This window comes from Raphanus sativus, chromosome 4, assembly GCF_000801105.2.
Source record: "Raphanus sativus cultivar WK10039 chromosome 4, ASM80110v3, whole genome shotgun sequence".
Taxonomy (NCBI): Eukaryota; Viridiplantae; Streptophyta; class Magnoliopsida; order Brassicales; family Brassicaceae; genus Raphanus; species Raphanus sativus.
This window is the reverse complement of record NC_079514.1, coordinates 36,828,633-36,854,568: the sequence shown is the minus strand read 5'-3', so window position 1 is coordinate 36,854,568 and position 25,936 is coordinate 36,828,633. Positions and strand designations below refer to the sequence as shown.

Here is a 25,936-nt window from a genome sequence, read left to right as displayed (position 1 = left end):
TCAAACTCATCCGCTTTGGCCTTCGTCCCTTAGCTCTCCCTAACTTTTGTCCTCCTCGTCTACGCTAAGGGCTGGCTCATTGATCTCGGGGTCAAGAACCCGCGACAGAAGACGGCAAGACTCGAAGGGAGAGAATGATGACATGATGCCAGAGAAAATAAAGGGGGAAGAAAAAACTTTGTAACAGATACTTAACGCAAACTGGAGAAAAAGCATCGCCTTCTCTGTATCTAATCCTATCTATCCACAAGACTCGGTCTCATATTCATATAATCAAAAAAGCGTACGTCTATAAAAACTTATTTTGCAACTATTAAAAAAACTAAAGAGATGGCTTGCTTGAAACTTGGTTCCAAATCCGAAGTCTTTCATCTAAGTGGTCACACATGGTCAGTCCCCTCCTCTTCTTCATTCTTCTTTAATGGATTTATAACTAAATAATTAATAAATAAAAAATCTTTGTAATCAGGATTTGCTCAACTGGTCTTAAACCCGATGTGGTGATCCAAGTACAAGACCAAACCTTCCACCTCCACAAGTTTCCGTTGCTGTCGAGAAGCGGATACCTAGAAGCTCTCTTCAGCAAAGCCTCCGAGACGATGTCGTCCCACGCTCAGCTCCATGACATCCCCGGCGGACCAGACACGTTCCTCCTCGTGGCCAACTTCTGCTACGGCGTGAGAATCGAGGTCACGGCCGAAAACGTCGTCAGCCTCAGATGCGCAGCAGAGTATCTACAGATGAGCGAGAACTACGGGAACGCGAACCTCGTCTACCTCACCGAGAGTTTCCTCACCGACGACGTGTTGACTAACTGGGAAGATTCCATCAGAGCCTTGGAGAGCTGCTGCGAGAGAAAGCTCCTCCTACTACCTATCGCCGAAGAGCTCGGCATTGTGTCTAGGTGCGTTTATTCTTTAGCCGTCAAGGCTTCTTATGCTGCGGAGGAGGAGACGAGTTTGTTCAACTGGCCGATCTCGGAAGTGACTGTCTGGAACGATATACGACAACAAACTAAGTCCATGAGCGGTAGTAGTAACTGGTGGTTCAATGATGTCTCATCGTTCCTCGACTTTTCGATTTACAAAAAGTTTATTCAAACCGTTGCATCGAGAGGCGTCAAATCTGAGGTGATAGCAGCGTCTGTTACGCACTACGCGAAACGGAACCTTCCTTTACTTGGTTGTTCTATGCACGTTGGTTCTTCGTCGTCTCCAGAGGAAGGTAGTATTAGTAGTAGTAGCTACGTTGATGACGTATACTACTCTCATGACGATCAGCGAAGTCTGCTCGAAGAGATCATGGAGCTGCTCCCTAGCGAAGATCGCGTCGCTTCGACGAGGTTCTTGCTCAGGCTTCTCAGGACATCGATGGTTCTGCACGCGAGTGCGGTCACTCGAGATAATCTCGAGAGGAAGATCGGTGTGCAGCTAGATGAAGCTGCTCTCGAGGATTTGTTGATACCGAACGTGGGATACTTGAGATACTCGCTTCGTGGTGGTGAGTTTCGTACGTTCTTTATCAACATGCTGAGATGGGGATTCAAACCATAAGTTGGAAATGTAGTTCGCGCATGAATGAAAAAAAAACTGGATTCGTTTCTTGTAATGGAAGCAAATAAGGAAACAAAGCAAAGAATTAAATGCTTCGTTTTTCTTAAACTCGCTCACAGAGTGACACGTGGATCCGAGCCTTCTCATGCATTCTCACAAAAATCGTTTAAGGAAAGCCTTAAAAATGTTTCTCCTTTAATATATAGGGGATAAGGTTGTCAAATTCCTAACGAATTCACAAATAGCTCTGTTGCTTCCCGCTTTGTATGTATAAAAACCACTCCTCTCCTTCCTCTGAACGCACACAACCATTCCAACACAGAGCTTCTCAATACATCAACAATGGAGTCTCACCGGCGATTCTCCTTTGTATCCTTCATCGTCCTAGTTGCTTACTTCGCTTTTCTTGCTTCAGCAGAACTTCACGTCCGTGAATTTGTGGTAAGCTGGCTAATCTCTTACATTATAGCTTCTCTTTATGTGCTTTGCATTAATGAACGTGCTTTATACAAACTTACTCGATGTCTTTGTGTTGTGTCTGTTGTGGATGACTTTAGATCGAGCCAAAACCAGTGAAGAGGCTGTGCAGAACTCACCAAAGTATCACGGTGAATGGTCAGTTCCCTGGTCCAACGCTCGAGGTCAGGAACGGTGACTCTCTAGCAATCACTGTAATCAACAGAGCTCGTTACAACATTAGCATTCACTGGTAACTAACATGATTACATCACCGGAATCAACAAACATATGTTTATGTTCTGCTCTGTTTTTATACTCTGTTTTCGCTTTGTTTCTTTGGGACAGGCATGGAATCAGACAGCTGAGGAATCCGTGGGCGGATGGTCCAGAGTACATAACACAGTGTCCGATCCGTCCAGGTCAAAGCTATACCTACAGATTCACAATCGAAGACCAAGAAGGTACTCTTTGGTGGCATGCTCATAGCCGCTGGCTTAGAGCCACCGTCTACGGTGCTCTTATCATTTACCCTCGTCTCGGTTCTCCTTATCCCTTCTCTATGCCTAAACGTGACATACCAATTCTTCTCGGTAATATATTATAACTTCTCATTATTTCAAAATGTCAAATCTTTTAATGATCACAAATAATATTTGTCATGGGAAACAGGGGAATGGTGGGATAGAAACCCAATGGACGTTTTGAGGCAAGCACAATTCACCGGAGCAGCAGCTAATGTCTCTGACGCTTACACAATCAACGGACAACCAGGCGATCTATACCGATGTTCACGGGCTGAAACAGTCCGTTTCCCAATTTTCCCTGGTGAGACGGTCCAGCTCCGTGTCATCAACGCTGGATTGAACCAAGAGCTCTTCTTCTCAGTCGCCAACCATCAGCTCACAGTTGTTGAAACAGATTCCGCCTACACAAAACCATTCACCACTAATGTCATCATGATCGGTCCCGGCCAAACCACTAACGTCCTCCTCACGGCAAACCAGCGACCCGGCCGCTACTACATGGCAGCTCGTGCCTACAACAGCGCAAACGCCCTTTCGATAACACAACCACAACTGCTATCTTGGAGTACATCAATGCTCCAACTCGACGTGGCCGTGGCCGTGGTCAAATCGCCCCAGTTTTCCCGGTTCTACCGGGATTCAATGACACTGCAACCGCAAGCGCTTTCACCAACCGTCTGCGGTACTGGAAACGAGCTCCAGTACCGCTTCAGGTGGACGAGAGCCTCTTTTTCACTGTCGGGTTGGGGCTAACCAACTGCTCCAACCCCAACAGTCCGCGTTGCCAGGGTCCAAACGGAACCCGGTTTGCGGCCAGCATAAACAACCAGTCCTTTGTGCTACCACGGAGAAACTCCATCATGCAAGCTTATTACCAAGGCATGCCTGGTATCTTCACGACTGACTTCCCACCCGTTCCACCAGTCCAGTTTGATTACACCGGTAACGTTAGCCGTGGCCTATGGCAACCCGTGAAAGGAACGAAAGCTTACAAGCTTAAGTACAGAGCTAATGTGCAGATTGTTTTACAAGACACGAGCATTGTCACGACTGAGAATCATCCCATGCATCTTCACGGGTACCAATTCTATGTTGTCGGGTCTGGTTTTGGGAATTTTAACCCGAGAACTGACCCCGCTCGGTTTAACCTGTATGACCCACCGGAGAGAAACACCGTTGGTACACCTCCAGGAGGTTGGGTTGCAATCCGGTTCGTTGCTGATAATCCAGGTAATAAATGAATTACTATTAAATTAACCGGATCACTCCAAAATTAAAAAACGAGTTTTGACACAGTTATGTTCTAATAACGCAGGAGCATGGTTTATGCATTGTCACATTGATTCACATTTGGGATGGGGTTTAGCGATGGTTTTCTTGGTTGAGAACGGAAGAGGACAGTTGCAATCTGTGCAGGCTCCACCTTTGGATCTTCCAAGATGCTAATATTTAAATCTCTAAGGATTTTGTGGGGTTTTGTTTTGTTTTTATTTTAATCAAAAAAAAGCTCTGAGGGTCTTTGTTTGTTATGTGTTGTTGCTGAAGATCAACAACTGCTATATTGAAAGTTGTTCATCTTTTTGGTTTCCATGTTCTCTTGCTTGTTATTTTCCACGTTATATAGAGAAAGTCATCATTTTCAAATATTAAAAAGTAACAAATGAAAGCTTATGTTTCAACTTTGTAATATTCAACCTCTTCTAACTCATGTGACTGCAATGATCAAAACAATAGATATATATACATATACTGAAGTTTTCCAAAGGAAGTCCGTTTTAACAAGTCCGCACAACAAATCTATATGACAGCTTATTTATTGAAATATTTCCATAAATCATATACGTCGTCAACAAAAAAATTATGCACATTCTAAGTAAAAGTATAAAAATATGTAGAATTTTAGTTTGGAAAATTCTAAATTTATCTTAAATTTAATATATTCTTTCAAATTTATCATCAAATGATAACTATTTTCATAAATACTTTTAAGTTTATCATGAAAAAGAAAAAAAATAAACCTACTAAATCATTTGTTGACCAAAAAAAAAATCTACTAAATCATTTATAAAAAAAATATCTCAAAAATCTAGTTAGCTAAAAAAAGATTCTGTTAGCTCCTAAACCCTTGTCTGATCTGAATGCGCTCACTGCTGCTTCACCACCCTGCTATCCTGCACACCATGGCCACAGCCTCCTCTTCTTCTTCCTTGCTCTTCCCATCAGTATCTCTCAACAAACTCTCCAGCTCCAGAAATGCTGCTAATACCTCCCTCGGATTCCCCGTCACGCGATCTAGGGTTGTTTCAATGAGCCTCTCCACTGAGTCCCAGACTGCAATCAACGACTCTTTGTTCGCCCATTACAAACCCTCCTCCGCTTTTCTCTTCCCTGGTCAGGTAGGTCCAGACTTTCTTCTTCTGATAACATTACATTGCGACAGAACCATATCAGATATTGTAATGATATTTTTTTTGTTTGAAATATATATATATATATATATGTCTTAGGGAGCTCAAGCAATAGGGATGGGCCAAGAGGCTCAGAGTGTTGCTCCAGCTGCAGAGTTGTACAAGAAAGCTAACCATATCTTGGGGTATGTATAATGTATTTCCCTTTGCTTTTAAAACATTTTTTTTTTCGTTTAGTGAATGAATAAATTAAACTAGTATATGGTGGTGGCTTATAGGTATGATCTTCTTGACATTTGTGTTAATGGACCTAAAGAGAAGCTTGATTCCACTGTCATTAGCCAGGTACATCCTTCTTTCTCCTCACCTTTATCTAGCACAACTGAATCCTTAATAATCTTAGTATTTTTATGATTTTTTTTTTGTATGTACAATTATTATGTATGGGTCTTTTAAGTTCTTAATTTCTCATTTTTTCTCAGCCTGCTATTTATGTCACAAGTCTAGCAGCAGTTGAGTTGCTTCGTGTTCGTGAAGGCGGTGAGCAAATAATTAACTCGGTTGATGTGACTTGTGGTCTCAGCTTAGGAGAGTACACTGCTCTCGCATTTGCTGGAGCCTTCAGGTTTAGTTAGTTAGTCATACATTAACACTCATCTCATAAAAGATACCAAAACTAGGAGAGTTAGTTGTAACTTACAACTTCAAATGTCATTTCAAGAAAAAAATGTTTAGTTCGTTTCATTTATATCTGTGTGAACAATCCACCTTAGTTCTTGTTTGTTTTATTTATTTTAAGCTTTGAGGATGGGTTGAAGCTTGTAAAACTTAGAGGGGAAGCCATGCAGGTAAAGATCATTCCTTCACTAGTTATGTCAAGGTTAAGCTGATGTTGTGGTTGTAATGGTTGATCACTTAGTTTTTCTAACTAAATGCCTTAACAGGATGCTGCGGATGCTGCTAAGAGCGCAATGGTTAGTATCATAGGGTTGGACTCAGGAAAAGTCCAGGAGTTGTGTGATGCAGCAAATCAAGAAGTAGATGATGCTGACAGAGTCCAGATCGCAAATTACTTATGTCCGGTATTATCCATACATCTCTTCTGCATTACAAACCTGTAAAAAAATCAACTCCACATTCCATAAATGCAGCCTGGTATTATAGGGTAATTACGCTGTATCTGGAGGTCTCAAAGGAATCGAAGTTGTTGAAGCCAAAGCCAAATCATTCAAGGCCCGAATGACGGTAACCTCTCTCTCTTATTCCATTATCTTAATGTAGAGGGCTATAAGAAACATGGTTGTTGGCTGTGTAGGTTCGTCTAGCAGTTGCTGGTGCTTTCCACACAAGCTTCATGGAACCAGCAGTGTCTAGATTAGAAGCTGCATTGGCTGCAACGGAGATCAGGAGTCCTAGGATCCCAGTGATCTCCAACGTCGATGCGCAGCCTCACGCAGATCCTGACACGATCAAGAAGATACTTGCACGCCAGGTATCAACAAAATCAATACATGTGTTTACTTATTTTTCTTGTGGAGGGCAAAGGATGAAACAAAAAGACTCAAAAGGATGTTGAAACCGCCAGGTTACATCTCCAGTCCAATGGGAGACAACAGTAAAGACACTCTTATCCAAGGGACTTAAAACTAGCTATGAATTGGGACCTGGAAAGGTATTATAATTTTTTTTGTTTCTAGCCATGGCAACCTTTACGGCTTGAAGCTTTCTTCAACGTCTAAGTTGTGTGTGTGTGTGTTTATGCATTTCAAACGGCAGGTGATTGCAGGGATATTCAAGAGAGTAGATAAAAGCGCCAGGGTCGAAAACATTAATGCTTGAGGACTCTGGCTAGCTTTTTGTTCATGTGTATTTGTTGGAGTTGAGGATCAGTAATAATAAGTAAATTAAATTTTATGTATGTGGCATCTCTCTTGTGTTTTAGTAGTTTTGGAATTCAAAGTTCTGTATCGAATATTTATGCAACACTAAGCAATATATATATTTGAGATGTCTTTACCTTTTTTCTGGTCAACTCTTTACTTAAGTTTCAGTTGATGAAAGCGCCAACACTTCATAGCTCAAGACAGTGATCTACTCTGGCTTCTTCTCTCTTTAAAGTTTTTTTTTTCAAATAAACAATGTTGACAAAAGAAAGGATGAACTTAGGAAAAGTGAGCCGAAAAATAATCACCACTATAATGCACCAGCAGGAAATCGAACACAAGTGGAGCAGATTAGTAGACAAATATGTTGTCGCAGAATTGAAAAAAAAAACTTAAAAGGAAAGATGGGGTTTTTAAGAAAGAAGGGTTTTTAAAAAGAAAGAACGGAAAAAAAAAAGCAGAGCTCAAGTCAGGACCCAAAATATTTGCACCAGCCGGAAATCGAACCCGGGTCTGTACCGTGGCAGGGTACTATTCTACCACTAGACCACTGGTGCTTTGATGTCAATCTAATGTACAACTCGTAAGATAACAGCAACAGATTGAACAAAGACTACTATTTAGCTAAAGCACTGGTTGATCCAAGGACATGGGAATGGGAAAGAGAAATGTGGGGGACACATGTTAACATATACAGAAGCCAACATATATATTAAGCTGAAGATCCGTCACGGTTGCAACTCCGACAAGAATGATTAACCAAAACTGGATCTCTTTTACGAGATATGATACAAAGTTGGACCATTACGAGATATGAAACAAAGCTGAAGAACCGTCAGTCACGGTTGAACTAATGGAACCATGAAACTATATCAATGAAGAATTACCGACAAAAATTGAAAAGAGAAACAGGATAAATAAGAAAATCACAATTAAGTGCGTTACTAAAGTGTTTAAAAACAAATTAAAATGCTAATTCTTATAACATTTTCTTCATGATATTTTTTCTTTTCTTCATGATATTTTCTACTCATGCTAGATGAGAGATCTATCATCTATCATCTGATCTGCATAGACAAAAATAAAATACTCACTATGTTTTATAATAAATGATGTTTTAGAAGTTTTTTATTGTTTTAAAATAGATGATGTTTTGATTTTTTTTTATGTTATTTTTAACTTTACTGGAAATTGTGTAACCAATTAGATGGTGCAATCATTTTTATAATTTGTTGAATAAGTTTTAAATTATATTTTTAAAGCTTTTTTTTAAAAAAAAGACAAATTTATTAATCTTTGTGCAATTAGTTAAAACTTCATGTGTTATGAAATTGAGGGAGTAAAAATGTAACAAAATGAATAATACCATTGTCAGAAAGTGGTAGATATATATTACTATCATAGACCCACCGGCCACCATCATTGGTCCCCCATTGCTCAATCATATGTTTACTTGCCGGCTTCAATTAAAAATCCAAGCATCTATGTTTACAATTATTTTTGTCTCTGTAAACATCTGTTGCTTTATCTATTCTCTCTGCGATGGGTCTCCCTACGGATATTAAGGAGCTTGAGATTCCGGATTACATACTTAAGATACTTTACGTCATCAGTTTCTTCAGAGACATGATCGACGCTCTCTGTCCTTACATCGGTTTACCCCATTTTTTAGACGATGGCGTTCCTCGACCCGGCCCAATCGTACCCGACAACACGGCGTCGACTCTAGCTTACGAGGTTTCCCCGGTTGTTCGTTTCTCGGATCTTCAGACCGATCTCGACGACTGCTGTACGGTTTGTCTCTCCAACTTTTCATACGATGATAAAGTTAGACAGCTTCCGAACTGCCGACACGTGTTCCACGACCGCTGCATGGACCGTTGGATCGTTGACTGCCGTAAGATCACTTGTCCCAATTGTCGAGACCGGTTCTTACCGGCCGAATATTACGCGCGGATAAATTCCGGTTTTGGTTCGGTTTGGTACATGGATGAATCGGAAAGTACTACTATTGCCATCTAATCGTGGCCTTCCATTTTTCCTAGTATTTGGTTTTGTTGTAATATTCTCTATAAGACCTTTGCATCTGTTCTTTAGAGATTGGTATCTGATCAGTATTCTGCGTTTTTTTCAGTATTCTGTGTCAAGTTTTAACTATGTAACAAAAAGTGAAAAGATATCAAACTTTGGTACATTAGTACGTTGATTATATTACGAACCTGGTCTAATATATATTAGGACTATACACGCAAAGAAAAAATAACATCCATACATCTGTTTCGTCTTATCCTTACAATTAAAAATAACATCCATACATCTGCTTCGTCTTATCCTTACAATTATCGACGATCCACTCAGGCTATACGGTTTCCTTTTTGCTTCAGACAAAAGAGAAGTTTTTGAAAGGAAAAAGTAGATAGTACTAGGTTTTTAATATGAACATGGGCGGATCTAGAGTTACATGTAGACGGAGGGAATGTAATCTTGTTTTAATGTTTATAATTGTTTGTTTAGGAGAGTATAGCATAAGCTATTGGAAGTTACTAAAGAAAAACAAAAATCAGATGGGGGCGGGTTTAGGAGAGTATAGCATAAGCTATTGGAAGTTACTAAAGAAAAACAAAAATCAGATGGGGGCACGTGTTCCACGTCCGCCCCTGAATATGAAATATAAACTAGGTCTTTCGAAAGAGAAGGTAAAACAATTATATTGTTAATATTTGTATGATTGTATCTTTAATTAGTATTATCAGCTGGAAGTTCTTCAAAGAATATTTTATTTACCATGTGATATTGGTCCAATGTTACGTGAGTTTTGAGTCGCTAAACAATATGAATTAAATAATATTCATTACACTTTATCATGTGATTACACGAATATATATGAATTTATTGTTTAAGACTTATTTGAATATATATAGAAAGAAAGTTCACTTGTGGACTGCATTTTTTTTTTGAAATTAACATGAATCTTTCCATAAGTTCGAAATATCTTCATATTATAAAAGAATATTTTCTATAATATTAATATATTTTAATCATGAAAATACAATTTTAAATTTGACCACGCATGGAAAAAATACATTAATTCTACAATTTGTGAAAACCTCTTAAATCATAATTATCTATTTCTCCTTTAAAATATTATTATTTTATTAATAGTAAAATAGTTTGTGAACATTGATAAAAAAACACTTTGAAACAGTAAAATAGAAATGAATGTTTCTTGCGTTTTCCTTTTCTTTTAAAAGAAAATAATTTATGTATTTCCACGTAACTTGGTTTATTTTTATTTAACATTTTACCAAAAAACATTTTTTATTTTTCATTTTTATATTGATCAGTTTACATAAAGTATTCAGATTTTGGCGATAAAATGTGTTTTTTGCTTTTAGAGGTAAAATGTTTTTTTGGCGGGAAAATGTATTTTATAATTTTATCGGAAAAATATATTTTGAAATTTTGGTAGAAAATGCGGTTTTATATAAAAATGTATTTGTGCGTTTGTTTTGGCGAAAAATATGTGTTTATGATTTTGGTGGAAAAATACATTTGAGTGGAAAATATGTGTTTGCGATTTTTGGCAAGAAATTTTGTTTTCGTGGTTTTGGCAGAAAAATATGATTTTGGTGGGAAAATAATTTTTCCAGTCTTGATGGAAAAAATGCATTTTGAGCAAAAAAAATGTGTTTTGCATTTTTGGTGAAAAATACATTTTTGTGGTTTTGACGAGAAAATATGTTTTACAGTTTTGGTGAAAAAATAAAATTTAGTAGTTTGGGCAGAATTATTTTCTTTTCTTTTACTTTTTGACAAAAATGTGTTTTCATGATATTGGTAGAAAATTCATTTCTTACAATTTTAGCCAAAAATATATTTTTGTAGTTTTGACAAAAAATGCATTTTTGTATTTTTTTACTTATAAAATGTGTTTCAATTTAAATATAAATATTTATTATAATAAGAATACATTCGTCATTTGTTATTTAGATATGTTCATTTCTATTCAGATGCACTAATTAAACTCATCTCAATGTATTTGGATCAGTTTCATTTTAGACTAAAATTTTAAAACTCACATAAATGGATCATTCGAATGATTTGTATTTTTTAAAAAATATAAATGAACAACATCATCTACATCAGATTCAGCTACGTACCAGGTCCAAAAAAAAGATTTAAACAAAAAAAAAGATAATATTTCATCCTAATTTATATGTTTACAAAAGTATTTCAACAAAAGAATAATAGCTCAGTCACATACATCGCAATGACAACCTAGAAATCAGATTAATGCAACGGACCCAACCATTTGCTAAAGGCAACAATAATCACAGCTATTCGACAATTATAATACACCAGCCGGGAGATCAAACCCTGGTAGTAGAGTACTATTTTTCCACTAGACCACTGGTACTGAATGTTTGCTTCAAGAGGTTGGTACTTATCATTGTTGCTATCTTCAAATGTTGTTTTTTGTTGTCTCTTCTTGGGTAGCTTAATGTTGCGGTTATTGGTGAATCGGTTTTATAGCCATGTGCTTGAGGAAGTTGGTGTTCTGAATATAGGCAATGTTGGATATTATTGTGGGCTTAAAGCTTCTTCGAGATGTCATTTTCTTTTCTCTTATCCAACTGTAGATGCCATTTTGTTTAACGTTCAGCCTTTATGGAAGAGCTATTGATTCAAAGTTCAAAAAAAAAGAGCTCTTGATTCCTTCTCGTCCTGCAGGTCAGGTCATTTTTTCTCGACTACTCCACAAGAACACATTTTGACTGTCTCTACCAACTAAGCTCTCAAGGAACTGCTTAAGCATTATTTTGCTTTATTTACATGCTTTGTTCTAGTACTGTATCTCTGTAACATCCTTTTTAATTCTTCAAGCAGTTTAACAGAATGAAAGTAAAGAAGGGAGACGAGATCTTGTGAGTTCGGGCGGGCTCTTCGATCACTTATTTGATCATGTGATTGTTTCTATACTGTCCAAGCATATAAATGTGGCGGTATCATGTATGTAGTAGATAAATGAAGAATATGTCTTGGTATTTAATCTTAAAAATTTAGAAGTGACATTGTTTCTTGTACAACTATTACAGGCAGCGAGGTAGCCATTCAAGAGAGCCAGACTTCTGAGTCTCCATAGACAAATCGGATGTGAAACATTCAGTGCAACAAAAAAACACAAGATATTCATCAGAAAATTTGAATCTTTATCTATTCCTTTTAGTATATCTCATAAAAAAAACAAAAAAAAATACAAACAGAGATCTCTCTAATCAGGAAACAAGGCCTTGGGTGTTGAGAACTCTATTGCGTTCAGTATACAAACAGAGCTCTCTCTAAAGAGCGAGTGTGTTTAACACTAACAACCAGCAGCAGCTCCAAGAAGAATCAATTTACCTGAATCAGGCAAGCAAATATAAAGCCAAACTCATGTTTGTGTCTTCTTCTTTCAAGCTGTGGTTGTGTCGCCATTGACATCTTGAAAGAATGATTTGACTGTTTCGTAAGTGGACCAGCAGATGGCAGCTGCTGGAGCATGGAACAGCATTCTCGGTAGCCATCCTCTAGCAAGTCCTCTATAACCATCTTTCTTCAATATTGTACGGAACACATCACTTATCGAACCGCTCTTGAACCGGTCACAACCACATACACCCTGAAACATCACCATAGACAAATAACGAATCAATAGACAGTATAGTACTTTAGAGTTCTAAAGGTTTCAACATTTACCTGACACTGCAACTGTGTCTTAACAACATCAAGCGGCGTAGTCACAACAGCCGCCAACCCACCAGCCGCAGCACCCGCCGTAGCGTAAACCAACCACCCTTCCTCCTCCTCCACACGCTCCGGAGAAACCTCCCTCAACCCCCTCTTAACCGCCTCGTACGTGGCGAAATGAACGGCGGTGAACGGAGCGTTCATAAGCACCGTCGTCCTATACGAAGCGTAGAAAGCACCAAACCCTTCCTCTCTCATCACCCTCCCGACGCAGTCCCAAACCCCCTTGTAAGTCCCGTTCCCGATCTGCAGCCTCTGCTTAACCATATCCATCGGAGTGAACACCGCGTCGCTCGCCACGGTGGCGCAGACGCCGGAGACCGCGTGGGCAACGGAGTTGTTGGGGTTCCCGCGGGAAAGATACTTCTTGGAGACTTCGTAGAAGGAAAAGTAGACGGCGTGGGCCGGGCCGGCGCCGAGGCCCATGGCCCATATGCCTCGGTAGAGAGCGGATGGGCCCTCTGTTTTGATGATGGAGCGGAAAGCTTGGGAGATTCCGACGGGTTTGATGGGGCAGGGACGGATGGCTTGCATGTGGGTCTTGATGGTGTCGACTGGGAACATGGCCATGTGTTCGACGGAGCCGGCGATGGAGCCGGCGACCATGAGTTGGTGGAATCGGAGTCCGTTGGTTTGGGGGGATGGGACGATGACGGCGGGGTGGAAGTCCGGTGGTTGTGGGATCGGACGGAGGTCGTTGGATGCTTCTGTCGCCATTTGTTGGATTAGGGTTTCGAGGAGGAGCAGTTGTCGAATCTGGAGATTTGAGAACTGAAATCTCCGACAAGAGGAAGGGTGTGGGCGGCGGGTAAACTAAAACTTGGTTTTGGGGCTTTACATCCCCTAAGGATTTATTCTGTCTTTATTCGTTTTTAAATAACAAAAAATAAAAATTGGTGAAATATAACTCAAAAAACTTTATTTTTGAATCAAAATAGAAACTAATCCAAAAGGTCTATGGAATTTCAATCAAAAACCCTATGACCAAACGAAAAACTAGAATTCATTTTTACGAATATAACACTGTGATATCTCGTGAGGTTTTATAAATTTTTTAAATTTTTGTAAGTCTTTTCGTTTAGTATATCTTAAAAATAATTTATAAATTTTATGAAAAAGTATTTTAATGTGGAAAAATTTGAAATATGTAATTATAAAAATTTATAATAGATATAAATTAAAATCTAGTAAATTGAATTGTTTTCAACGTAAATGTGTGAATGTAGTGTGTTATATTATTTTTAGTTGTTCGATTTTGGAAATTTTACTTTTTTGAAAAAAATTAAATTTTGATTTATGAAGTGTTTATTTGTTATTTTGAGTCCATAGTTTAGGTGATTTAAATTTTCCAACAAATAATGAAATAAAAAACTTTCATGGAAGTTTTCTGAACGAATAGTAAATTTAGGATATAGAAGACTTTTAAGTAAGTTTCATTGGAGGTATTCTATTATTAAACTTACTTGAAACTCTTCTAAATCGAAAATATTTAATTTTATTGAAATTTTATTTTTCTATATAAAGAAAAATTTACACATTTTTTATCTTCCTTTCAAATGGCTGCAACAAAAATGCATTATTTCTCGTAGATAATTTAAATCTAGTTTAAAAAATTTAGTGTTATTTAAATTTCAAATATTTTAAAATTCTTTGTAGTGTAAATTGATTTGAAATCATATTTTATGGATTCTCTTGAACAAATGCTTTGATTCAAAATTCAAGGTATATTATAGAAATTTTAGAATTCATCAACCTAAACTATCTTAAATTTTTAAAATTTAATAGATTACAAAAAAATAATAATTAATTTTAAATCAGTGATTGAATAACACCTCCTGATGATTGTAAATAGTTGTAACTAGGTGAAAAGGTAAGGAATCTCAATAATTCTATTTAAAAAAATTATTATACATATATTTCCAAAAATTAAAGATTATACGTCGTTTAACTATAAATATAATAACTAACTCTTTAATTGTTACATGTAAATTTATTAAAACCATACAAATTTTATTACATTTTTAAAAAAATATAAACTTTTTTTTGTTCCTTGATATTTTTTAGATTCCTGGAATTTAGAAGTATATAGATAGTAATAGTTTTAAATAATTAATAATAATATGTATATACACGCATATCTTGGACAAGATTTTAAACATGTAACAGCCTAGTTGATAATTAATGATTACAGATATATTACTTCTTTTAACCAAAAAAAGATATATACTTCTTTAAAATTGTTAAATTTAATAAATTATTTTTAAAAAATGATTTGAATAGCACACGTTATAAGCATAATCACAAGAAGATAAGTTCACATTCTCTTGAAATAAGACTACTAAACAAGTTAAGGACATCACATTGTTGTTTAAGAAAACCATGAAGATACAGACAATGCTCATGTGCATATTCATCATCTCCCTATTTACTTTGCATCAGTGTATGTATAGACTTTTGCAATTATATTGATTATGTGGTTTTGGTTTTTTATCTAGTTAACGTTTGGTTGATGTGTGATTTTTATGTGAAGGTGCAAGGACGGATACTCGCGAATTGTATAAACCAAACATAATCATAGACTCAAATTGTTATCGTACAAATTGGTTTAACAAAAGGGGTTGGTGTTGTACAGCCTTAAAAGGAGGTCCTTGTTGGGGTGACAAAGCCTCATGTGATTCAAGCTGTCCTCGTCCTTATCGTCCTCCTTAAAATAATATATGAAATTAATGTATTAAATGTGTTTGTGTACGCATCAAAATAATAATAATAATCTCTCCGTAATGTAATTTGTGATAAATGATGTTTTCACATATTTAGATAATTTTATCTTTATCAAAAACAAAAACTGTGTATCTAATTACATTTTAATATTTCTATTTTTAGTTAAAGAAATTATATTTTAATATTATTGTCGGCATGTGTTTATTATTCAACGGGAAATAAAAGTGATTTTCAACGGAGCTACAAGAGTAATCAAGGAAAGGAAATATCTACGGGGGCATTTCAGACTCGGAGTTTACTAGCTGAAACCTGTCGAGACGATCCACTCAATCTTCTATCTTATTGCCATTTTGTGATTGGTCATACAAGTCTTGCTACGTTGAGTACATGAACACCAAACCATTCAGGAAATTCTCTGGATTGTTTCATACGGAAAAGACGATCACTCGGCGTTCTGTCTATTGTTTTACTCAGACCGATCACTTTGTTCAAGATGCCTGGCTGTTATTTTTCAACTACAGAGGATCATGATGCAACTTTGTTAAAATTTCAAAGACAACTGAAGGGTCTTGATTTCACTGCTCAGTGGAAAGATAACGTGTGGTATGGCAAAGATTATAACATCAGAGAGCTGCTTGAGACTATTGGCTTGCGCAAGTTGGTGTTGATGTTATGTTTTCGCACAAACATACACGTTTCTTATCATCATACATGACATACCTGTTGTGAGATTCTCTCGCTACATATGGTGTTTGTTGGGGGTCATCGTAGAGTCGTCACTGTCACTATCTTTGCTGACAAAGGGTGGAAAAACTTTACGTGGCGACCATGGGCTTGTGAGGTCCGTATGATTTTCCATCAAGTACTCTCAAAGGAACTCGTCATACTCTTTGCGACCTTTTTGTTTACACCTGAGTTGCATTGTGGAGCTGTTAGATGGGGAGTTAGAGATGCGTGTAATAAAATATCTCATTGCAGCTACACTTCATCAGGAACTACATGTTGTTGTAACATTGGTTGCAACTCAAGCAAGCTGTTTTGCTGTTGTTCTGCTTTCAGAGTTGGTTGGGACGCCTCTGTATTTCCACTCTCATCATGCCAGAAGCTGTCATCTTTTATTTGGGTAGTGGAGCCCCGAGTTCTTTCTTATATAAAGCTGTCACCAGTGAGGATGTTCATATATGATCAGAGTCGTGACAAGAAGATATTTGGTGACAAGAAGATATTTGATCATATTCGTTGGAGGTACTTTTTTCAGGAGATACCGAGTTCAATAATAGGTTGCATCCTTTCTGAGTGACATACTTTATTTCAGCCGGTGGTGTTTGTTTGACGTCACAATGCCTCACCACCACCAAGTCTTTGATCACTTATACAGTAACATTCGTTTTGAGTGCATAGAGGAGTGCAACAGGTTCAGCATAATATGGAGCTTGGTATTTCATGATCTTTCCATAGTTTTGAATAGGGATGTTATATAGGGTTGTGAGATTTAGGGCTGACCCAGCCCATTCAATAATTTAAGAACCCTAACCCAGATGTATTATTCATAAAATGTTTAGGGCCACTTTAGGGCTGGGCTAAAGATATAAAGGGTTTTCACAGGGTTAACCCTATTAGATATTTTTTGTTATAGAACAATGTTTTGGTGTAGGGTCAAACCCTCAATTTTCTTTTTTTAGATTTTTCGTTAAAATTGCTAAAAAAGTTTCTATAAAATTTCAGAAATGATTTTTTTCCGTCAAAATCACAAAAAAAAAATATTTTGCCAAATCGATTTTTTCGCCAAAATCGGAAAAATCAAGTTTTTCCGAAAAAAAACCACAAAATCGAGTTTTCCCACAAAAAACCACAAAATAGAGTTTTTCCGCATAAACCGTAAAACTGGTTTTTCCCGCCAAAATCGATAAATTAAGTTTTCCCACCAAAATCGAGAAACCCGAAAAATCGAGTTTTCAAGCCAAAATTGGGAAATCGAATTTTCCCGTCAAAACCGAGAAATCGAGAAATTGAGTTTTCCCGACCAAAAACGAGAAACCGGGGTTTCCCGCCAAAACCGAGAAATTAGGGTTTCCCGCCAAAACCAAGAAAACGAGTTATCCCACCAAAACAGAGAAATCGAGTTTTCCCGAGAAATATGGGTTTTTCAAGAAAACCGAGAAATCTTGTTTTTCGAGAAAACCGAAAAAATCGGTTTTCCCGAGAAAAATGAGAAATCAGGGTTTCCCGCCAAAACCAAGAAATCGGTTTTTTCGAGAAAACCGAGAAATCAGGTTTTTCCAAGAAAACCGAGAAATCTAGTTTTCCCGAAAAAACCAAGAAATTGGGGTTTCCCGTTAAAACCGAGAAGTCGGGTTTTCTGCCAAAACCGAAAAATAAAGTTTTCCCGAGAAAACCGAGAAATCGAGTATTCCCGAGAAAACTGAGAAATCGAGTTTTCCCGAGAAAACCGAGAAATCGAGTTTTCCGAGAAAAACGAGAAATCGGTTTTTTCCTAGAAAACCGAGAAATCGAGTTTTCCCGAGAAAACCGAGAAATTGAGGTTTCCCGCTAAAACCGGAAAATTGAGTTTTCCAACCAAAACCGGGAAATCGAGTTTTCCGCTAAAACTGGGAAATCGAATTTTTCCGTCAAAATTTAGAAATTCTTGTTTTCTGCCAAAACCGAGAAATTGAGTTTTCTCGCCAATACCACAAAAATGAGTTTTCCTGCCAAAATCTGAAAAATAAGTTTTTCCACCAAAACCTGGAAATTGAATTTTTCTGTCCAAATCAAAAAATTAAGGTTTTCTGCCAAAAACACAAAATTTTGTTTTTTTGTTGAATTTGCAAAATCTCATTTTCCATCAAAATTCTCAAAATAGCTAAACAGTGTTAATCATTTTAATATTATTTGCTTTTGTTTTAAAAAAATTTTATGAAATGGGTAACCCTAACCCAACCCCTTCATGCATAGACTATTAGGGTTAATGTTGGGTTGGGTTAGAATAGGGTTGGTTTATATTTTATAGGGTTGGGTTGGGCTGGGTAACCCAATACAACATCCCTAGTTTTGAATGAAGGTAAACATGAGGCGGAGTATACATCTCAGTCACTTGTTTGTTTTCTTCCACAACGTGGGTGTGTGCCGCTCATTCTCCTCGTGATGAATTTGGCAATGACACTCTCGACAATATCAAGTGAGTGGGCATTGTGAAGTCTCTATGTGGAAAATAAAAGACCTTTGTGACTCACAGTTAAACGAAGTTATTGGCCGGACCATTCAGATTCAGAGACGAATCTTTTCAAATCCGGAGGGACTGATGCAGCGCATCCTATGGATTTGGCCTATTAAACGTGTTTGTCAAGCGGATAGTTGTTTAGATTTCATTTACTTAAAGATTATATTCTCTTTGTAAATTAGGTATAATCAGATACGATTCGGATCTTTGTATAGTATAAATTGGATGATCGCTTGTAAAGAAGAACTATTGATATATTAAATATAAAAAAACCTAAAACTTTCTTCTTCTTCTTTGTCTTCGGCATTCTTCGAAATCAAAGATTATCAAAAACTTTGTTTGAACGGCTATTTTCCGGAATCAACGATCATCCAATTCTTGTCGAACGATCATTTCTTTTGGAATCAACGATCTTCTAACTTATCCAGCTTGACGCTGCGCCAAAAACCCGCCAACTGCTGCATGACACAACACGCACACACACAGCTGATCGCACCAACTAACTACAACACCCGAACTACCTTCAAGAGCTTCCTTCAGCCTTGACTTGCGTGATACACGAGCTACCCAAAGGAATCAGACTCTGCTGCCTTTCTCTCCTCTCAATGTTTCTTCCATCGGAACTCTGGGAACCAAAAGAAAACTAGCCTAAGATGTGTAAATTTAAATAGAATTATAAATTATCAAAATAAATAAATAAATATAATATTATGAATGACTATAAACTGTGATTAAAATAGAAAAACTTTTATAATTAACTTTCAAAAATAAAGAATATGTAAAACATGTACAGAAATTAAAATAAATAATCAATAATAGATTTTTTCTTTTTTAAAAAGATAACAAATTATAATAATAGTTAAAATTATGTGAAAATTTATGAATTAATAAATTTAAATTTATATATTAAACTGTATTTAATATATATATATAATATATATATATATATATATATATTAATTATGATAGTTACTTTAGTTAACATCGATTGAAAGAGTAAAATATATTAAAAATAAATAAACCAATCTAAAAATATCAAAAACTTATATTATGATAAAAAATATTTTTATAATTTAAATCACTAACTTTAGAATATTACAACAATAAAAATAAACAAATAAATGATAGATAAGTAATAATAGAACAAATATAAAATCCAAAACATACTTAATAACAGTAAATAGTTAAAACTAGGTGAAAATGTAGGAAATCTCTATAATTTGTTTTTGAAATTATTCTACATTTTTTCAAAATTTATTATTTAACATCATATAAATATAAATATAAAAACTAATTGTTTAATTGTTACATGTAATTTTATTAAAACCATAAAATTGTTATCATATATTTTATATAAACATATAAACTTTTGTTGTTTTTTGTTCCTTAATATTTTTTTTAGTTTTCTGGTATTTAATATTAATATGCATAGGAATATTTTTAAATAATTAAGAACAAGAAATATATACACACATATCTTGGATAAAATATAAACATGTAACAATCTAGTTGATAATTAATGATTACATATATATTACTTCTTTAAAACTATTACTATAAACAAAATATTTTAAATTTTCATTTAATTAGCACACTTTATAAACAAAACTACTAGAAGACAAAATTCATATTCTTTTGAAACAAAACTACTAAACAAGTTAAGGACATCAAATTGTTTTGTAAACCATGAAGATACAGACAGCTCTCATGTGCATATTCATCATCTCCCTATTTACTTCGCATCAGTGTATGTATAGATTTTTTCAATTATATTATGTTTTTTCGTTTTTTTTTATCTTGTTAACGTTCGGTTGATGTGTTATTTTTATGTGAAGGTGCAAGGACGGATGTTAGAGATATAGATAAATCAAACATAATCATTGACTCAAATTGTATGCATACAAAATGGTTTAAGAAATGGGGTTGGTGTTGTGTAGCCTTAAAAGGTGATCCTTGTTGGCCTAACAAAGCCGCATGTGATTCAAAATGTCCTCGTCCTCATACTCCTTCCTTAAAGTAATATATAGTAAAATTAATGTATTAAAAGTGTTTATTTACAGCATGAAAATTATATTATTAATATAAAGTCATCTAATTTAATTTAATTTAATTTGAAATTATTTTATTTTGTATATTGAATAATTAAGTGTTCTATCTTCACATACAGAAATAATCATTTTGTAAATATTTATTCTTATTACATTCCTTATCAATTACAAAACAATCACAATTCAACTCTATTATCTGCATTTAAAACTAAAAAAACTATCACAATTAATATCTCTCATAGTTCTATATAAAAATTTAAAACATTTTTTTACACATTATCGGACCTTTATCTATATAATGTGTCAGAGACTCAGAGATTATTTTTAATATAAGCAAATATGCTTTAAGTGAACCAACACTTGTTGAGCACTTGAAAAAATCATTATACTGTATTTTCTTTTTGAGTTTAAATTTTTTAGAAACAAATTACGTGAACGCACTATTATATTATTTTGGACAGTAGAATATTAAAAATAGTTATATTAATTTAGTATTATATGAACACAAATATATAATATAATTTCTGCAATTTAACGTGATCAGAATTTGTGAAAGATTGGTTATCATAGAAAATTGTTTGGATAAATATATTTTACTTTTCTGAGTATTTTTATATGATATAATTTATATTTTTCGTTTTCTGTGATAACAATCATCCTTGGGTTTGGAATGCTTGGTGGATTGAAGAAAAACTGGAGAACACATGGCCGAAATATAAATTTACGCATGTTTACGTGTGATTAACAAGGGCTCTGATTAGTAATATGTGGAATGATGAAATTAATTACATTTAAAAACATGATTCCATAAAAAAAGTTACCAAATAAAAAAATTGTGAAAGAAAATATTTTTTTTTTTGTTTTTCGCTGAAAAAAATACAAAAAATCATTAAGTGAAAATTAAAGTTTATTAGATTGCTTGTGAAAAATAATTTTTCATATTATTTAATTATATAATAATGAAATTTTAAGCTACTAAACATAATCTTTATATTAGTTAATTATATGACAATAAAATTTTGTATTATAATAATTAGTTTAGTTATTAATATTTATTTATTGTATATTATAATAAAATTGTAATAATTAATATTTGTTAATTGATTAAATTATGTATCAAATTTTAGTTTTAATATAATTTACCTTTCTGCAAAATTTATCCAATTATATAAAATTATTTTATACTTTTTACTTAACAGATTTTAAAAAATTTCACAGTTAAATTAATTTTGCCATTCCGCAGTTACCCAATGTTACCAATCTAAGGCAACGTATATGCTTTAAGAACTTAGGAGACAGTTTCAAGTTACTTTCAACACATACACAGGAAGAGTTATTTTTAATTACGAACAAAGTGTTACGCGTAAATTTGGGGATACAGTATGGATATCAAAAAAAAAATTAGGATATATAAAGCCAGAAAAAAGATTATGATATGGATTTAATCTATCTAGATTGTTCTGTCAAGTTGTATAAAGCTTTGTAAATCCCTTCTTTGTAAATCATTGGAAATAATACAGAGTTACAGAAAACTCGAGTCTTTCCTTTCCTCTTTGAATAAGACAGTGATAAGTTCTCTGGCTTGATTCGTTCGTTAAAAACAAGCTAAGGGTATTGAAATAATTAAATAAAAATTGTAAAAGAACATGATAGATTCATCGAGTATATTTAGTAATAAGACTCTTTCCCCTGTCGACAGGCAATTTTTTTTGTCTACTGATCACATGAACACTAGCAATGGAGATAACATAATCAAATTCAACACCACCACCTCCTCTTTTCTAACTGAATTTTATGAATTAAAAATTATTTGCTAAAACGGTTTAGTAGAAAAGCAACAGTACATGCGACTTTACGTTATAACGTGTCGCTTATGATTAATCAAATCAAGTCGGTCGAATAAATATAAAGTTAATGTTCAAAATAATATTAATAATCTATAGTAAGTCAAACGAATTGTAAAGGTTGAATCATTTAGATTTGTAGATTTGTTTTTGAACAAAATGTCGATTTCAACTTGAATTCATCTTCGAGTTCTACTTCGCTTTGTGACAAGCCCTGTTCAAAACTACGCGATGCTAGGCGCTAGTCGGACGGTGAGTCCGGGCCTAGCGAATTACCGAAAAATCGGGGAGTATTCGGAGATTACGCGGAGCCTAGTTTTAAATACAATTTAATATATTTATAATATGTTTAGTTAATTTTAAACATGATGACACAAGTTCTTATACATAATTATAACTTTTTAAGATAATTTTTTGAAACAATCTCCTTTAAATTTATCGAACATTTAGATTTGGGCGTGTTTGATACGAGAAAATCCCTAATGTAGTATAGGGCTGGACGTTCGGGTACCCATTCGGATTTCGGTTCAGTCCATTCGGGTTTCGGGTTTTCGGAGTCAAAGATTTCAGCCCCATTCGGATATTTCTAAATTTTGATTCGGGTTCGGTTCGGATCTTTGCGGGTTCGATTCGGATTCGGATAACCCATTTAAAATATTTTTAAATTTTCAAAATTCATTATATACTTTAAATTTTCAAAATCTATAAAAAAGATAATATATTACATATAAATTTTCATAACACATATGTCAAAATACCTTAATTTAACATATAAATTGGTTTTCTTTTAATATTTGGATAAAGAATCAATAGATATTTAACTATTTCTGGTTTTTCAGTATACTTTAGCTATTTAAACATTTACTTTTGACTATTTGCATATATTTTTGAGTATTTTGGACAACTTAAAGGTATCTTATATATTTTTAATATTTTAAATATACATTATATATGAAATTAATGTATATATTTAAGTGTATAAATTTATTTCGGATACATTCGGGTACTCAAAATACTTCGGTTCGGATCGGGTTCGGTTTCGGTTCTTTAAATACCGAAATTTTGAATCCGTTCGGATATTTAATCAATTTCGGTTCGGATTCGGTGCTACTTTTTCGGATCGGGTTCGGTTCGGTTTTTCGGGTTCGGATTTTTTGCCCAGCCCTAATGTAGTATATATGTGTTTGTTTTAGGTTAGATAACTAATTGTAACTATATAGTATATATGTGTTTGTTTTGGGTTAGATAACTAATTGAAACAGTCTCCTTTAAATTTATCGAAAAATAATCAATCGTATTTCAGCTTTAAAAAAAAAAAAAAAAAACTTAGACGGTCAACGCGGGATTAGACGGGAATTAGACGGTCAACGCGGGAATTAGGCGGTGAAATGCGGGTCAACGCCTGGATTGACTGATTTGGCCTAACTCACCGCGGTCACCCACCGAATAGCGCCCAGGTGGCCGTCTAGGCGGCCGCATCTTTGAACAGGGATGACAAGTAGAAACAAAATCTAATTTTAGGATATACTATACATATATATTCCGGGTAAAGCAAACTTGCTTTTGTTTAAAACCTATCCACTGAACCGGGTAGATTTCTTTTAATCTGAACGCGAAACCGTTTTGAGTCGGTTCTTTGGTAATAAAAGTGTAGTGGGTAGAGCAAATTCTTGAAGACTTCTTCTTCAGCAAAAGAAGATACAATTATTAAAGACTTAAAAAGAAAATTAAACAGGGTTTGGAATTAGATCTATTTTCACTGTTCAAACGATAGAAAAGGAAAAATACAGTGAGAAACCAAATTAAGAGGGAAATAAAAGTAGATCTCTAATTCTAAAGCTTCTAACTACAAGTCATCGCCACCACATGCATGCATTAAAGCTTTTGACTTATATTACTTTCCTTACACGAAACTTGTTCCCATCTTCTCTTTTTAAACATAGCCAAGAAGAAAACTTGTCGAGTCTTCATTTGAGTTTTCCCAAACAACGATGATTAATTTATAACAATGGCTTAAGTCAAGTCCAAAGAGATTCTTGCTTAAGAGGGTCTTGCATTTGCATTTGCATCTGCATTATACTGCTTGGAGAAGCAAAGTTAGAGTTAAACTGCCCAGAAGACATGGCATAACCCAAGTTGTTATTGTCGTTGTTGCAGTTGTTGATACTGTTGTTGTTTAGCAAGAGAGCCTTTTCGTCTTGGTCTAGTTCAAGTACTTGATGATGAGATTGTAAAGGTTGCTCGTGTTGCATCTGGATACAGAGAATCTCGGCTTGAGCCACTGCTAGTTGCATTTGAAGCTGTGAGACTTGGTTTTGTAAGTAGGAGATTGCTCCTACGCAGCCATATACCGGATCTCTAACTCTTGCGTTTGCTTCGAAAACCAAACTATTCACCGCGTCAGCTCTTTGATGAACCGGGAGTTCCTGTGACAATTTATAGTACCAACAGTGTCACCATTTTTGTATATAAACGAGGTTGTTATTATTAATTTATATTTTTGATATAGTGTTCCAAGCATATTTAGCCAACCAATTCATAATAATATCAACGTGAATATGTCATGGACGCACATGTTTTAAGAAGTTCGATCGATATATACTTGACCAAACACATACTGAATATAATGTGGTTATGGGGAAATGGAACCTGCAACATTTTGCTGACGTTGCTTGCGCCGAACACCTTATGAACTATGGCGAATTTGTGAGGATCGTCAGGAGGGAAATAAGGTGCAAAGATACAATCTTTTGCACAGCGTCGGCGAAGAAGCTTACACGAAGCACATGGTGATGATGATCCTGGACCGCCCATCTTTGCTTTGATCACGATCACACCGGTCTCAGTTATCAAAGTAATTAATTTAAATCGCTACCTAAGGGTAGAGTTCTCTTGAAGTTTGAGAATATAGAAGGAAGGAAGAAAGAAAAGCTTAGTGTTAAAGGGAGAGAGTTTGAGAGCTGCGTATTTATAATAGGTTTTTGAAGGCTTTGGAGAGAGCGAGGTTGGTGTTCACATGTGTTCATTTAATTCTAACTTTAAATGTTTTTTCTTATAGTCTAACTAAATTCTATTTAATTTAACTTAATCAAGAAAACCAACCAGCCTTAAATTTTTTTGCAGTGTTTTTAAAATCGGATCGAAAACTGAACCGAAAAATATTTGGATCATAGTTCAATATAGTTCGACGGAATCAAACCTGATTCAATTATTTGATTCAAAATATTTTAATGCTATATAAATTTTAAAGTAATGTTAGTAAAAATGATACATAATTAAAATATAAATAAATATCAAATATAATGTATTGTAAATATAAAATAAGTTTGTGTTTGTATAGTTAGTTTATGATTTTTTATTGTTTAATTGGTTTTTATTCAGTTCAATTGCTTCAAGACCTAATATATATATACAACCCTACATGGTCTAACCATTTAAATCCAATCCGACTTTATAATTGGTTCACTTGTAAAACCTGATCCAACCATC

The 25,936-nt window shown here is 34.9% G+C and overlaps 6 protein-coding genes and 1 non-coding gene across 7 annotated transcripts; 4 read left to right on the top strand and 3 right to left on the bottom strand.

Annotated features, from left to right (window-relative positions):
• The first annotated feature begins 330 nt into the window (after positions 1-330).
• Positions 331-1,553, top strand: LOC108807783 (putative BTB/POZ domain-containing protein At5g13600). The gene is made up of 2 exons (XM_018580029.2): positions 331-389; positions 470-1,553. The coding sequence occupies exons 1-2, from the start codon at positions 331-333 to the stop codon at positions 1,551-1,553; spliced, it is 1,143 nt and encodes a 380-aa protein (XP_018435531.2).
• Positions 1,554-1,803: 250 nt separating this feature from the next.
• LOC108850879 (laccase-3) lies at positions 1,804-4,223 on the top strand. The gene is given in 6 exon segments (XM_057007884.1): positions 1,804-1,994; positions 2,111-2,262; positions 2,358-2,602; positions 2,682-3,065; positions 3,068-3,766; positions 3,852-4,223. Coding segments are annotated over 6 exon segments (1,710 nt in total). The 5' UTR covers positions 1,804-1,895; the 3' UTR covers positions 3,983-4,223.
• Positions 4,224-4,629: 406 nt separating this feature from the next.
• LOC108851564 (uncharacterized) lies at positions 4,630-6,964 on the top strand. The gene is made up of 10 exons (XM_018625013.2): positions 4,630-4,932; positions 5,044-5,129; positions 5,223-5,289; positions 5,427-5,569; positions 5,744-5,792; positions 5,889-6,026; positions 6,109-6,189; positions 6,260-6,436; positions 6,530-6,616; positions 6,721-6,964. The coding sequence occupies exons 1-10, from the start codon at positions 4,675-4,677 to the stop codon at positions 6,781-6,783; spliced, it is 1,149 nt and encodes a 382-aa protein (XP_018480515.1). The 5' UTR covers positions 4,630-4,674; the 3' UTR covers positions 6,784-6,964.
• Positions 6,965-7,313: 349 nt separating this feature from the next.
• TRNAG-GCC (transfer RNA glycine (anticodon GCC)) lies at positions 7,314-7,384 on the bottom strand. Its single transcript has one exon. It is a non-coding gene; the product is annotated as a tRNA-Gly (tRNA).
• Positions 7,385-8,301: 917 nt separating this feature from the next.
• LOC108851522 (E3 ubiquitin-protein ligase RHA1B) lies at positions 8,302-9,036 on the top strand. The gene has a single exon (XM_018624961.2). The coding sequence runs from the start codon at positions 8,370-8,372 to the stop codon at positions 8,847-8,849; it is 480 nt and encodes a 159-aa protein (XP_018480463.1). The 5' UTR covers positions 8,302-8,369; the 3' UTR covers positions 8,850-9,036.
• A 2,980-nt stretch (positions 9,037-12,016) lies between these two features.
• On the bottom strand, positions 12,017-13,463 carry LOC108849302 (uncharacterized). Its single transcript, XM_018622851.2, has 2 exons — positions 12,564-13,463; positions 12,017-12,486 (listed from the first exon to the last, which is right to left on the bottom strand). Exons 1-2 carry the CDS (start codon positions 13,329-13,331, stop codon positions 12,280-12,282), a joined length of 975 nt encoding a protein of 324 aa, XP_018478353.2. The 5' UTR covers positions 13,332-13,463; the 3' UTR covers positions 12,017-12,279.
• A 10,719-nt stretch (positions 13,464-24,182) lies between these two features.
• Positions 24,183-25,366, bottom strand: LOC108852552 (LOB domain-containing protein 12-like). Its single transcript, XM_018626055.2, has 2 exons — positions 25,097-25,366; positions 24,183-24,873 (listed from the first exon to the last, which is right to left on the bottom strand). Exons 1-2 carry the CDS (start codon positions 25,259-25,261, stop codon positions 24,466-24,468), a joined length of 573 nt encoding a protein of 190 aa, XP_018481557.1. The 5' UTR covers positions 25,262-25,366; the 3' UTR covers positions 24,183-24,465.
• Between the last annotated feature and the right edge of the window lie 570 nt (positions 25,367-25,936).